Source organism: Astyanax mexicanus, chromosome 16, assembly GCF_023375975.1.
Source record: "Astyanax mexicanus isolate ESR-SI-001 chromosome 16, AstMex3_surface, whole genome shotgun sequence".
NCBI classification, from domain to species: Eukaryota; Metazoa; Chordata; class Actinopteri; order Characiformes; family Acestrorhamphidae; genus Astyanax; species Astyanax mexicanus.
Genome location: NC_064423.1, coordinates 21,208,324 through 21,224,273, shown reverse-complemented (window position 1 = coordinate 21,224,273; position 15,950 = coordinate 21,208,324). Strand labels below are relative to the sequence as shown.

Here is a 15,950-nt window from a genome sequence, read left to right as displayed (position 1 = left end):
TGAACTTCGCAAGAGTTAATTATTTTATTTTTTGCCTCTTAAAGTGTTTGAGAGCATCAGTTGTAAAATTTTGAAGAGGTAAAGTTGATGGTATACAGTGAATAGCTATATTTGGGTAATGTTCTAATCCATATTATGGCAATAATTACTAAAGTTACTAGGGAACGAAAACATTTTTTTTTCAAAGAATGAAGGCCAGACTATCAAAAATGTTATGATGAAACTGGCTCTCATCAGGACCACCCCAGGAAAGGAAGACTAAATTACCTTTGTTGCACAGGAAACGTTTACCAGCCTCAGAAACTGCAATATAAAAGCACTCCAGAGTATTTTGGTTTGTTTAACACTTTTTTAAACAAGTTTACTACATGATTATTTGTGTGTTCCTTTAAAATCTGAATGGCTTCAGTATTCATTTACAACGTAGAAAATAAAAGAGAGACAATAAAAAAACATTGCAAGAGAAGATGTGTCCAATCTTTGGACTGGTACTGTGCATTTCCTTAATCTCCATATTTAAACACATTTTTTCATATATAAAGAACAAAAGGCGGTGGGTCATTTAGCGTAGCTTTATTAACCCTGGCCCAGGCTCAGGTTTTTGCTCGTGTCGCCAACCGTCTTCAAACAAACAACAAAAACGGCGCTGAGCTCATGGCTTTTATTATCAACAGGTGTTTGTAGGTGAGCTCTGGAGGGTTTGGGGGCTTGCCCGTTGTGTTCTGTTGCAAATCATTGGCCGGCCTGTTTGTTGTAGTGATTGCTTTGAAACCTTGAACTGTTTAGAGATTAGTGCAAGGTCAGTGTGCTGCTCTCTAGCTATGGAGTAGCTATGAATTACCAAGCAGCGGCTTGGCTCTGCAGTGCTGAGATCAGCTCGGGGCTAAAGAAGAGCTCCGATTTTTACCTTCCTTATCTGGAAACACAGAATGCCACTGGGTTTGTGTTGACTAGAAGGGAACTGCTTGACTGACTAAGACAGGCTTGTAACATGTTTTATTTATTTATGTATGTGTGTGTTTGGGTGGCCTTAGGCGTGTGTACCTTCCTACCTGCCTGTGGTGGAAGTAGTGGAAGGATTGTGCGTTTTGGGACGTCCGCTTTAGCGAGCTCCCGTTCTGAGTTAAAGTGGTCAGTTGTAGTTCAGGTGTTGCATTGGGTTCAGGGGGGCAAAAGCCAAGATAAAAGCAGTGTGAATAATATTAGGATTGCAGAGCTATTTCTTCCAGTAAATAGCAGCACTAGGTCTGCCATGTAAAATATAAGAAGATATTGAATATCACAATATTATTTTGTGCGATACTGTATCGATTCTCAGAAGCATATTGTTGATTTTTTTGTTTTTTTGTTAACCCTTTGTTGGCTGTGGGTTCCGGGCTGCATGCTAGTCTTCAAGGTTTCGTAACTCTTGATCAGAGTAACCTACAGACATGATACATTTAACAAACAACAAGACTTAAGACTTGGGCTCAATTCCTTTTCACCCCTTTGCTCTATCCCTTACTGTCCCAAGTCGTATTATGCTGGAGGGGTAGGTTAGGGAAAGAGAGAGGTCTTGTTTGCCCTTCATACAGAGATTTTTCAGAGGCACACTTCAAACAAAGGGGGACAAGGATCGCTTTTACGATGGAAGCCCAACGACCAAAGAAACTCACAAATGTTTAAAGTATTTTCCCTTTTAAGAGTGACGATTAGCTATATATTAACTATATTACCATAGTTGAATGCAGGGGTCGGCAGTAGGCAGCCTGCAGGCATGAAACATCTGGCCCTTGAGGTTAGTTTGAACTATAATGATCAATAAAAAAAAATAAAAAAAAAGCTTCTCTGGTGAGTTTTTGTTTACAAGCCTTCCCTGTCCCTCTGTCGCACTCGGCATGACTTTAGTTTCCTCCCGTTCTAGTTTTCTGCCCGTTCTTGGGCTCACTGTCTCCTTTTAAGTGCTTTTTTCCCCCCTCCCAGTCGTCTCACAATTCAATCCCGCATCAGGAGCCTGTTTGTCTTTATTTATTCATTTTTTTTTTCTTTTCTTCTTGGGTTTACCTGCTTTGAGATCAACGGTTCTGCAGTTGGGTTCAACAACCCTCTGGGCTGGAGAGTTACTAGTCTGTAGCGCTCCATCCCCCTACACTTCATTTACCAAAATAGATTTATTTTTTTTGTGGCCCGCCACGTAATGACTTGGCAAATATCTTACATTATCTAAACTTAATTTCCGAACCCCTTGTTTAATGTGTAGTTTTCTTGTTTAATGTGTAGAATTCTTTATAACAAGCGTTAAAAAAAGATTGCTATTAGTTTGTTTCAGTAGCTAACTCGCTAGCTAGCTAACTATGCTGGAAACATAAAATGAAAGCTAATTAAAGCTACTAGTAGCCCTTAAACTAGTTAACCAGCAGCTAGATTACTGAACTTTAGCACTTGGGGAGGATTTCACCTCTTTCCCTAGTAACTCTGTTCCAAAGGGAAGGGTTAAACTCGAACAGAAGGGGTGGGGCCTAGGGGTGAAATGGGATTGGGCCTTACTACCCTGTCTAACCAGGACAGTGCTGTTATCTATCAGTGTGTCAGCAATTCATGTAACCAAAGTAATTGAATGCATTAATGGTGTGTGCCCACAAATAGTTTGATATGTTGTGTTTTATTTTGTTTTGATCTACATAAAAAAATTATTGTTCTTGTGAATTGACCAAATTTTCAGCCATGTTAAAATCTGTAGCATCTTTAAGGTAATCTGATTTTCTTCAATAATGACTTCCTAAAGAGGGGGGAATCCTGGAAAAGGGTGGGTTCTGCTAACAGCCTAAGAATATATATATATATATATATTCCTGAGCTCAGCCTTACTGGAGGCTGTAGCACTTTAAAATCTTAACATCAGGGCTTCAGTAGGCTGTGTCTCAGCTGCCTGGCGTCTCACTCCAGCGGAAGGCAGTCATTCGGTGATGTCTGTTATTTATTGTCCCACAACTCCAGCCAGTCTGTCAGCTACTGCTTGATGAAGATTGAGTGGCTCTGCTTGGAGTGTTTTGGATGTGTGTGTGGGAGTGTGTGTGAGTTTGTGAAGCGGGGAAAGAGATTGTGAGGCAGTGTGTGTGTGTGTGTGTGTGTTTTGGTGTGCAGGAGAAACTTCTGTGAGTCAGGATGAAACCTCAGCCAAGCCACAGAGCTAGCCAGGTTGTTGAGGCTCATTTTAAAACCCTGTACCTGACCCGTGTGGTGTTATATCAGACGTTGCTCTCAGAATCGCACGGTTAGTCCAGCACTCACATGAAATCTTAAATATCTCAAATGTTCAGCTTGTTAAAAACGTAATGTTACAAGGGCTCCAGTCTGTTCAGCTGCAGAAACACAAGTGTAACTCTGTGTAAATGTTCTGATATCGATATTTAGTATTTTTAATGAACATATGTGACTGGTCATTTTCACCTGTTTAAATGTCTGCCTGTATCAAGTTTATTTAGTCTAAATGACCAAAGTTAGCTACCAAACCATTACGTTAAATTTTAGGGCTGCAGCTATCGATTATTTTAGTAATCGAGTACTCTAAAAGTACTGAAAAAAATCAATTCGATTAATCGAGTAATCGGATAAAACATATTTGCTTGCCTAAAAAAACAATTAAAAATACACAAGAGAAAATAGGAAATTTTATTTAATCATGAATGACCAATTGTTTAAATTGTTTTAATCACAACATACATTACCACATTGCAGACACAAATACAAATAAATAAAACACAAAATAGATATAAATACCACTAATTTAATAATTAATAATTTCATAAAATAAATTACTTTTTTCCAACTTAGGATTTCTTGTAAGTATTAAATATAGGGCATTAATCAATAAAATAAAGGCATAAACAAGTTTACACTACTCAGATCTAATTAATTGACATAACTAAGACTAAATGACATAATACAGTAAGTTCATGGCTGTATTTTCCAGCCAGAGTAACTTCAGCTCAGCTAACTTTAGCATGTATTTATTTATAAACTCTAAACAGGAAACAGTGCTGTGTTTACTGATTACATAAAGCCTGTGTTAAGTCGTAATAACTCATAACTCATAATAACCTCACACATTAGACAGTATTCCTAATGATCAGCACTCCACAGCGCTGTTGTTATGTTATTAAGGTACATTAATGTTAAATTAATCTGCTCACTGCTCCAAAACCCTCCGCCTCCTCCACCTGCTTCCTGAGTGTGGATGACGTAACGCTAAGCGCGCTGTTTTTAGGTAAAATTCCGTGCTCTGCATTTTAAAAGTAATTCAACAATTCCTCGAGACACACAAAATGAATCGATAATTTTTTTAAATCGAGTAATCGTTTCACCCCTATTAAATTTTAATTTACATCTTTCTGAAACAGTAACTTCTGTGAAATGTCATAACTGCTAGATCACAACAAGCCAAAGTAGCAATCATCAGGAACAAAGCAGGAAAAATTATTGTTATACATATAGGGTGGACATTTGTTAAAATACCTAGGTATACAGTCTTTTATTTTATTGATTTCAACTAATAAAACATAGCAATTCTATAGCAATCTTTCACACCTAGAAGTCTCACCTTGTACACATTCAGTTTAGTTAGTGTTGATTTCACACTTACTTTAGTGAGTGTACTAGAAATAACTTTGCTTCATCTTTGTGTCTACATATACACAGTATGCTAGTGCATCTCAAAAATATAGAATGTAATTAAAAAGTTTTTATTTCAGTAGTTCAGTTAAAGTGTGAAATTTATAAATGATATAGACGTGTTACACACAGAGTGATCTTTTCTAAGCATGTCTTTCTTTTATTGTTGATGATTATGGATAACAGCCAATGAGGCAAAGTTCAGTGTCTCAGAAAATAATAGAATATAATACAAACCCATTGGTACTTTTGGCAGTGTGGGCAGTGTGCCCAATCCTGCTGGAAAATGAAATCCGCATCTCCGTAAAAGTTGTCAGCAGAGAGAAACAAGGAGTGCTGTAAGATTTTCTGGTGAAAACACTGCACTGACTTTTTGACATGTCTCTCCAAACCATCACTGATTGGTGGAAACTTCACACTAGACCTCAAGCAGTTTGGACTGTGTGTCTCTCCACTCTTCCTCCACACTCTGCTCCCTTGATTTCCAAAAGTTACTGATGATCAGTGATGGTTTTTAGAGATGGTTATAATATGAGTTTCACATTTTGAGCTGAACTACTAAAATAAAGTAAATTTTGTTGATATTCAAATTTTTTGGGTTGGGATGCACTAGTGTATGTAGTGCCGAATTCTGCCTCTCGACCAGAATCTGACTTTAGAATGATCATATCAGATTACCCACAGATTCCCTTTATTTCTGTTTAAGAATAAGGGTTAATCTATAGTTACAGTAGATTGTGAGCATAATCTGTAGTACCTATTCTTCTGCGTGACAAATAGGAGACTGATTTTGCCACAACATGCATGTGTTGTTTAATGAGTAACAATAGCTGAAATTAAATTCCGATTAATTGGTCCAAAACTCCAAACAATCTCACTGCGAACAAACCAAACCATGGTTCAGTAGATTTAGAGAAAGAAGAAATTCTGTTTTTCAGCACATTTTACACCTGCTAATTTGTTTTGCACCGAAGGTAGGGGTGAAAACACACATTTAGGGTCAGTTTTCTGGATTAGGGATTAAACCTAGTCGTAGAATATGTATTTTTTTCCATGCTATAAATGTTGTTAAACAGCTGCACCTTTACACAACATACAGTTTTCTCCACATTCTGCATCTGGCCATGTCCTTGTACAGCTTGCCACCTCTTTTTCACTGAGGTTCCTCTCCTCCTCTTTTCACCAGTTTGCAAGTAGAAGCTTTCCACGCGCATCATCTCAGATTTATCGGGTTGCTAGGGAACGGCAGCTGTCTGATTAAAATCTGACAAATGACAAAGACGGTGAGAGAGGGAGAAACATCTGGAAAGGAAGTGACTCCTACCATAATGGCTATTTGTTTCATGCTGCATCCTTGTTGCAGTCGCTCAGTCGAGTTGTTGATGGCAGGTTTGTTAAGGCGCGTTCTCAGAGCTTCGCTGCTCCTGCAGACTCATTAAGATCACTTGTCAGATCGGCTGACTCGCTGTCAGATAGGTGAACAAGATAAGATTGAGGAGAGCAACAACTGATGTGAGGTTTTTATTGTGTTTAGAACACAAAAGCGTGACTCTGATCAGCCCCAACATTAAAACTTACCCGCCTACAGCTCTGATCTGTTGAGGCATGGACTCCACAAGACCTCTGAAGGTGTCCTGTGGTGTCTGGCACCAAGACATACTATACTGTGAGTTGTGAGATGGAGGCTTCGGAAATTGCGTCAGTCTTGGGTGCTTGTGACTGGCCTGTGAACTGATTCCAGCACGTCTACTGCAGGAACTGACTGTTCACTTGCTGCTTAGTATGTATATCCCATTCCTTGACAGGTGTCGTTGTAACTGAATGATCCATGTGACTCACTTCACTTCACCAACTGGCATAACACTTGGTAGCAGTGTTTTGGGTTCAAAATGGGGTGAAAGTGGTTAGAAAACACAAAAGAACTAAGGACAAAGGAATTAAGATCCTGTTTACGCCTGGTCACTTATTTTAATAAGAGTCTGGATTGAATCCTGATAGGATTTTAACCACATGCATTTACACTTGGTACACCTGGTTCCATTTAGTCAAACTGTAAAGTCAAAATGTAACTTAAAAGCAGATTTATTTCTATTTTTTCCCTCATTTTCTCCCAATTAACTTTAAATTATTTTAGCCAGTTTTCTCACCCATTTAGATTCTACTCAACTGTATATCCCCATCACTGGTGATGCTACAACACAAGTAAGATAAATACTAACACATGTGAAGTCAGCCACCACCTCTTTACGAACTGCTGATGCTGATGCAGCATTGCCAAGTAGCATCAGAGCGCAGTGACTCAGGTTCCGATACATCAGCTCACAGACGCCTTGTGCTGATCAACATCATCCTTTGAAGTGATGAGGGGGAGAGAGTGCCATCTACTCACCCAAAGAGAGCAAGGTCAATTCTGCTTTCTCAGGGCTCCGGCAGCTAATGGCGAGCTGCATAGCCGGGATTCGAATGAGCAATTTCCCAATCATGGTGGCAGCGCTTTAGACCACTGGACTACTCGGCACCCAACTTAAAAGCATCTTTAACATACTCCTGAAGTGGTTTAAGAAATTGGATTTGTGTCTGTTTGTGTCTTGGGTATGTTTACACTTGCATTTTAATGTGGCTTTTTAGCCTTATCTGGGTATAATCCTAAGGTTTAAGACATTCTCAAGGCTCAAAACAGGGGTCTTTGTCATTTAAAATTACTGCTTTATACAAGCTGTGTAAAAAAAAAAAATACTTGCCTTTAGAGTTAGAATTGTTTAGAATTGTAAACTTACTATAGTAAGTCTACTACAGTAAGTCTGATATAAAGATATCAAAGACATCAATGTTTATGGGTTTTAAAATCAGATATTCTGAACATATTATCAAATGTCATTCAGAAATGTTAACTTCTTTCACTTCTTTCCATTTGCTTCTAGATGGCTGCTCTCCAGAGCCCGTTTTATGGGGACAAGATGAACCTGTACTCCCTGTGTAAAAAGATTGAGCAGTGTGACTACCCTCCCCTTCCGTCTGATCACTACTCAGAAGAGGTAATGCACTCAAATCACACTTACACACATCGGCAAGGGCAAAGATCCATTTAATCAATCAATCAATTAAGATTTGTTTGATATCTAAAGTTTGACAAACGCTGGACAGTCATGGATATTGAAACTGTGACAAAATGACAGAAGGGTACAGATGAGGAGGTGGAATGAATAATAGCAAAAAAGAAGAAGAAACAGGATGCACAATTGTCACATTATAGCAGTACAAAGAGAACGAGAGACAGGTTATGCTGCTGATTCCTGTATCTACTGTAACTGTAGATTAATTATCTCTTTATATATAAGCAGGATTAAAAGGAATTATTCTAATGCATGAGGTATGAGTCGGGTTCTGGCAGCTGGCACAACAACTGGAAACACAATTCACTGAATGTCAAGTATAGGGAGATACAGTCTATGTAGGTGGTGATGACTAAACTTGGCAGAATTCTTTATTGCACTTGCTAAACTGCAGTCTAAGTCCAACACTGACTGGACCAAATATACTCTGATATTCTCTGATTTTGCTATTTATAGGTATATGTTTGAGTAAATGAACATTGTTGTTTTATTCTATAAACTACGGAAAACACTTCTCCCAAATTCCAAATAAAAATATTGTTATTTAGAGCATAAAGTTGCAGAAAATGAGAAATGGCTGAAATAACAAAAAAGATGCAGAGCTAAGGAAAGAAGTTAATATTCATAAAGTTTTACGAGTTCAGAAATCAATATTTGGTGGAATAACCCTGGTTTTTAATCACAGTTTTCATGCATCTTGGCATGTTCTCCTCCACCAGTCTTACACACTGCTTTTGGATAACTTTATTCCACTCCTGGTGCAAAAATTCAAGCAGTTCAGTTTGGTTTGATGGCTTGTGATCATCCATCTTCCTCTTGATTATATTCCAGAGGTTTTCAATTTGGTAAAATCAAAGAAACATCCTCAGCACCTAACCCCAGAGCTCGGTCCTCACCATATCCAGCCTCACCTGCAGCTTCTGTCATTATTCCCCCCATTCATGAGATTTGCTCTCCATCACTTCAGTACTGCAGATCCTCTTATTCACCCCCCTCCACCCCCTTTCCCTCCACCCCATTCTTCCGAAACCACCACCCCCCATTCCACCCCACCCCCTTCCCCTCCAGCGGAGACAGAGGGCCTGCATCCTCCCCTGTCTGCGTGTAAACAATGCTCCTGAAGGCGAATGGCAAAAAACTGTCAGCCGCTCATCTTTGGTGTGTCATTTACCGTCTCCTTGCTTCTCACCTGACAGACAAGCCTTTTCCCCATCAAAATTTCTGCACCCCTCACCCCCCCCTCGCATCTTTTTTTCACCGAGCATATGAATATTTTACATATCTGCATCCTGATTTGCCCCTCTCTTCCACCCCCACCACCACCACCCCCCCAGCCTCCATATTTTTCCTCCACTAATTCTGCGACTGGCTGGATTTGCATTTCACATGCCGCGCTGATTAGGAGACGGCGCGCCACGCGGCACCAGCCAGGCCTCGGCTAAAAAGAGCCGGTTGCCATGGTGATCAGGGATTGGGGGGGATACTTCTTCCTTCCTTTTTCTTTGCTCCTTTTTTTTCCCCATCTTCTATTTCGCTTTTAATGATGCCGGTCGTTGTGGCTGAGGTCGCGCGTCTCTTTCTTGCCGTGGCTTATGACTGTGAATTTTGGGGATTGTGTGAGAGGGGTGTATGTGTGCGGCGGGTAAACGGGCATGGAGGAGGATTTAAGACTTGAAGCTGGAAGAGAGAGACAGAGAGAGAGACAGAGAGAGGTAGCATTGCCTCGAGCCTCAAGATCCTCGGATCTTAGAGAAGAAAGAAGTGTAACCACAAAACACAGCGCACAGCACAGTCATGTTTAGAGATTGAGAAATCAATCTGCAATGTATCGGTATCAGAAGATTTTCAGCCAAAATATCTGTAATTAAGTTGATCCTGTGAGATGACCAGATCCTATACGGGAGCAGTGGATTTTACCAGCTCTGGTTGAAGCTCCTTGTAGGTGCTACTTAGTCACAGAAAGCTTCCACTAGATGGAACTCTGGCACTGGTGCATGGCAGCAGAATCTCAGTAACAGCCAGTGATTTATTTATTTATTTATTTGTTTTTTCCTTTTTCTGACTCAAATTTACGTATTTATGTATAAGAATGTTTAAAACTAAAACACGTTGTGGAGTAAGCAGTAAAGATTAGTAAAGATTTTTTAACCCCACTAACTAGATACCTCTCTTGAGAGTGCATCCTTCGGCCAGTATATTGAGTTGCTTTTAACACAGCAACACGTTAATAAACATTAACGTCCAGACAAAAAAAGCAAATGTTCCAGACCACGTTGAACCACAATTACAAAATTACAAAGTACACCAGCAGAAGTTGGAACGTTTTTAGCACTAGATAAGCAGCACTGTTTCCGCTTTTAAGCTTTAAGGTGCAGTTCTGTAGTTATGTGGATTCACAGGATTTATTCACATTCAAATATTGATCAGTCCATTTATAGTGAACTTTTCCAGGTTTTGTTTAGGGCTGCGACGTGTCAATTATTTAAATTTGTCGACACACAGTTTACACTTAAAGCAGCACTAGGTAGGATTTTCTTGATTTTTGATCTTTTTAAAGAAGTAAAATTACAGCTTGAAACTCACTGCAGCGCTGCATTGAGGTGTAATAGGAGGAATAGCGGTGCTCTCGTGTCTGTGCCGGAGCTCCTCTGAGCTCAAACCAGACTCTGTAAGTTTTCCGAGGCGGCCACGACCAACGCTCGTGAGAACTGCGCCCTGCTTTCCCAACTTTAGTTCTTACATTTCTACAAGGACTACTGGTTCATTCTTTACAAACTAACATACAGACACTCTGACAGAAGCTGGAAAGAGACCGAATATGTCTGTGAAAGCCAGAAAATGAAATGAAAGAGAAACTAATCCGCCTGAAAGATTTATTACATTCTACAACTGTAGGGGGAGCCCACGAGCACAAAATCTCAATCCTACCTAGTGGAGCTTTAACTTAGTCTGTGCCTCCAATAGTGCCCAAACACAACAGATTTCATATTTACTCACTAAATATTAATACTTTCCATGTTTGAACAGTATCCAGACATTTAGGTGCCTTTTAAATCTCATGTTCATCAATCGACTAATCGAAAAAAATAATCACCAGTTTAATCGACTACCAAAATAATCGTTAGTTGCAGCCCTAGTTTTTATTAATTAATTTAAATAAAATGATTGATGACTGAAATGTTGATAAATAAGTTGTAATTTTCCTCTGGGTTTTTCTCTCTCTCTCTCTCTCTCTCTCTCTCTCTCTCTCTCTCTCTCTCTCACTCCTCAGCTGAGAAAGCTGGTAGATATGTGCATCAACCCGGACCCGGAGAGGCGGCCCGACATCGCCTACGTGTACAACATCGCCAAGCACATGCACGCTCTGACGCTCGCGAACTGACTCCATCACCCTGCCTCTCCATCTGCTGCTTGCTCCTCCGCTGGACGGCCCACTACGGGATGACGTCCTGCCAGCATCTTTGTTTTTTTGCCTTTGTCATGCTGTTGTCATGTAAACTACTCCATATCTCCATCGTATAATAATAATAATAATACCACCAAACACAGGGTGGGATTGCCTTAAAACATCAACATACTGTTTTTTTCCGTTTTTACAGAGCCACAAAATACCAAAGATATCACTGGTCACTAAACTCGGTAGCAGTTCTATGCAACTTTAGTAGAAACTAGAAACTCAAAGTATGGCTATGTTTACACAGCAGTAAAAGTGGCTCAAATTTGATTCTTCTTCACCAAATCCATTAATTTTACCCCTATCTAACATCTCATCTCTCTGAACAGTCTGAGTGCTGAGTATTGCTTCACATAAAGTTTCGGTTTCATCCATCCCAGCCTCAAAGAAGCTATGAAGGTATTAAAACTGACAGCAGTGTTTATTGTCAAGAATCCCTTCAAGTTTAAGAAAGAATGCCTTATTTAGCCGCCGGTTTCTTTTTTTGATTTGTGTCCTTCATTTCTTTAAACATAATTTCTTTAAGCGTTTAAATGAGTTTAGCGCTAAAAATCACCCGTTTCAGTAGAAACACTGAGTGCCTTCTCATATCATTGGAACAGAGACATTACCCCCAATAGTTATGAGGTTTATTACCTCATTATCCCTCTAATGAAACCCTTATTCATTGCTGTTGTCCATTTTCGCTTTTATTCCTTTATTATTTATGTCTATTTTAATGTCTCTTTTACGCTCTTTTTTCTTCTGCTTGTAAAAGTAAAAACGTAATGGTTTAAGCATAAATACCAATCTGTCTGTTCAGACTGAGTCACAATTCTGTGATCAGATACGTTATATTTCAGTACCACATACCGAAGTGGTCTAAATGAGAATTGAAAATGTAATTTGTGTGTTTTTTTGCGGATCACACTGTCTCACATATGCCGAAAAAGATCAGATTTGGGCCTCTTTTACCTGCTGTGTTGAACATAGCCTGTGTGTGTGTTATATGCACTCATACAGATACAATTTACCACCTAAAAGTGAAGAGTTGCAAAAGACAGAGCGCATATGCAAAAGTGCACAAAAGAAATCCAGAAAAAAAAAAAAAAAAAAAAAGTGCCTAAACACAGAAGAAACCCACAGCCTTAAAGCCACAGCTAAAGTCTTGCTGTTGCGCAGTTTTGGTTATTGGTACAGATGATGCAACACCCTGATCACTGAATGTAAATTCCTCTCTGTTCGAGAGGAAGCTACCCCACCCCCCCATTTTTCTTTTCTTATTTAGATATGCTTTGCATGGTCCCATGACACTTCTTGCAAAACCATCTCACAACAAATTTTTTTTTATAAAAAAGGCAGAAAAGCTCCCTTGGTCTCTATAAAAGTCAAGTGAAATTCCCCTAAAAAGCTTCCCCATTTGAACAGCTAGAGGCTTCTAGTTCTATTAAAAGAGAATGAAGTCATCGTGGTATTTGTTGCAGGATGCACGGGCTTCAGAGTTAATACCGTGCCTTACGAGTGCGAGCGCTTACCCCGCTTACACCGCTGCGTTTCTGCTGCGCTCCTGAAGAAGAAAGAAACAGCTGTAATTTTGAATTTTACACGATATTTCCAGAGATCTGTGCTGTGGTTGTTTCTCACACTGAAGTTCAGTAGTTCTTAAATCCCATTAATCTCATTAGGGCTTGACAATAATTCAATATCAGTATAAATCACAATATGGAATTTTTTAATAACAATCATATAAAGGATTATTATTTTTTTCCCGTTTCTGGCGCTGACTGGTGTTCATTACAGGATGCATCACATGAATTGGCATATTCTTATGTCAGAAGTTATAGATTGTAGGTACAAACATCCATTATTGGGTGTTTTTCTGTAGTTTTTCTTTTGTTCGTATCAATATATATAAGAATTATGGAGAATTATATTGTTGTAAGAAATTAAGAAATATATTTTATGATTCACAGTTTTGGCCATATCATCCGATTATTTTGTCTGAATACAATCTACTTTCTATTATCACTTTTACAATAGTATAAACAGTATAAACAGTTTGAACATGTACATTCTTCACAACATAACTAAACATTTTCATTAAAATGCTTCTAATATGACATTTTATTTTTTTACACTCTTCAATCTCTATTACAAACATTAAGTTTGTTTTATGGAACCAATTTGAATCTCCTTTATTGTAAAGCATGTACAAAAACATCCAATGCAGGTGTTTTAATGTAGCTTTCCTTTTGTTCATATCAATATAATAATTATATTGTGTTCAAAGAAATTAAGAAATATATCGGTTATCACTTTTCCAACAGTATTAACAGTTTGAATAATTAAACTGAATAAATAACAAACGCTTCAGATTTTCAGGTTTGTTATTTTAAGCCATAAAATAATCAATCAACCTAATAAAAAAAAATGAACATGTGTGAAATGTGAAGGTTATTTATACTTTCACATCTCTTAACATAAACATAACTAATGCTTTATGGAACCAAAAGCATTTTTTCTTATATGGCATCCTTCAAGAAACAAGTTGAAGCCTTTTTTGTTTTTTTAAGCGTGTACAAAAAAAGTACAAAACAGTTAAATATTTATAGTAGATTATATTATATTATATAGTATGTTATATACAGACATTGAATACATGTAGACTGTAGTATATGATGAACAGCTTGACAATCTTTAAAAGTGAATTAAGGATCTCTGATGTAATGAAGTCTTTTTTTCTTTTTTCTTTTTTATTATCTCCACTGTTGAAGCCTTTCTTGCCAGCGTGGGCCTTAACCAACTGTGGCCCTGTGTTTTATTATGCGATGTGGAGAACATGGATGGAATTGTAGAACTCCGATATTAAGACATATTGAAAAATGTAACAAAAAATAAATAAAATGAGGGGAAAAAATGGAATTTGGGGGAGAAATGAAACATATTTCCTCGGGCCCTTCCAAAGAAACCAAAGAAAGTGTAGATTAAAGTAGATAAAGTGCCTTCCTTTTTTTTATTGTGTCACATAAACCAAAACCATAAACAACAGTGTTCAGTCTGTGTTTGCCCAGCGCATATAAACTACATGAGATGTGTTTTATCTTTTTTTTTTTTGAAAGCTTGTTTACAAGCACTATTGTTCTTGAAAGCGAAGTTCTGCTCTGTCTCTTTTTGGTACATTTACAAATCTGTACAAATCTTTGTGAGAGAATTCTTCATGCTATGCTTCACGCTTGCAGTAAGTTTCCTCTTGGAGAGCTTATACTGTAGAATTTCATTCACGCTTTGACTCGTTGCGATTTCATCATCTGGTCTTGTTAAATAAAAAGAAGTGCTTGATGAAGTGGTTTGTGATGCGTCACGGACGTGTTTATAAAGATTACGTGAGCGTCTGAGGTCGCGCTTTACATTTGCGACGGCTATAATAGTGTACCGCCCTCCTCGTATAGTGAAATGATTGATTTGCTGTGGTAGTATTTGTGTTAAATGAAAAATCTGTTGTTAACAGATCAGAGTAGATCAGAGCATTTTAAGTGTTTACTTTTTATTGTTATATTTAGCTTTAATCAGTTTATAACTGTTTATTATTGTTTTTTCTTTCTTTTCAGATGTTTGTATTGTTAAGGCAGTGGCCGGGTTGACTGTTGTTGCCTTCTATAAACGTATTTATCATGATATTAAACTCTGAGGCGGAGGGTCGGGTCGAGGAACAGTCACACAGGGTGTGAGTGTGTGTGTTTGAGTGTGTTGAATGGCCGAGGCGTATGAGGTAGTGCTCGTTAAAGAGGTCGGACAGTGTGCGTTCTTTTCTTTTCCCCCTTTTTTTTTTTCCTCTGTTTTTCTGTTTTTGTTTTTTAGGTTCCAGTGCCTCTCCGGTGAGATTCATGGTGATGTGTTTACAAACGAAGCCTCTGCGAAACTTGACAGCGAGTGTGTTGTGGACTGATCTGCTGTTGGCTATCCTCAGTGTCACATTCGTAGCCGGGTCACGTTCACCAGTGCAATGTTGTGGAACGTTGAGTGCAGAGGTACCGTTCATACAAGTTGGACATAGCATACACCCTTATTCTAGTTGACAAATCCTGCTTTATAAACCATCCAAACATACAGCTGAACGTTTCACAGCGCGCCGCCCTGCTGAACCTGCACACCCCACTCATTACTCTCTTTACTTACACCCACGTCCATTGGGGGTGGGGAGGGGGGCAGGGGGAGGAAAGAAACACCTGTTATTTATTTATCTTTTGTTTTTGTTTTTTTGTTTTTAATTTTGTTTTCAATGGATCAGTCGAACATTTACATGTCTAACATTCATTCAAGATGCACATTAATACTTTCTACGCTAACTGAAAATGAAATAAAATTTTAATTACTGTCCTCATGTGGTACTGACGTTATTTAGTAACATTTTTTAACAAGTGTTGAGATTTTTTTTATACTCAAACATTTTTAGGATGCATATTACCATCGTATATGGCACTAAAAAAAAAAAGTTACTATTGTTCTTATTGTTGATATGCTCAGCAAAGTGTAGTGCATTTTCCTAAAGCCCAATACCCAATAGCTTGGGAATGCCTATGTGTGTATAAGTTGTGTGGTTTTATCTTGTGAGTGAGGCTGGGCCAACACTGGACCAGTGATGAGACAAGAACCACATCTATTATTTTTAGTTTTGACTGTACCGTGTTTTTCGGACTATAACACGCACTTAAAATCCTTTCACTTTCCCAAAAATCGAATTCTACCAATCATAT

General features: G+C 38.5%; 1 protein-coding gene across 3 annotated transcripts in view; it reads left to right on the top strand.

The window, feature by feature from the left end:
* The window catches only part of nek7 (NIMA-related kinase 7), a 104,758-nt gene extending 89,185 nt beyond the window's left edge, over positions 1–15,573 (top strand). For all 3 annotated transcript variants that reach the window (XM_022669760.2, XM_022669759.2, XM_022669758.2), the window contains exons 9-10: positions 7,572–7,685; positions 11,035–15,573. In XM_022669760.2, the coding sequence (XP_022525481.2) occupies positions 7,572–7,685; positions 11,035–11,145 (225 nt within the window). In that variant the 3' untranslated portion in view covers positions 11,146–15,573. The remainder of the gene's footprint in view (positions 1–7,571; positions 7,686–11,034) is intronic.
* The last annotated feature ends 377 nt before the right edge of the window (positions 15,574–15,950 follow it).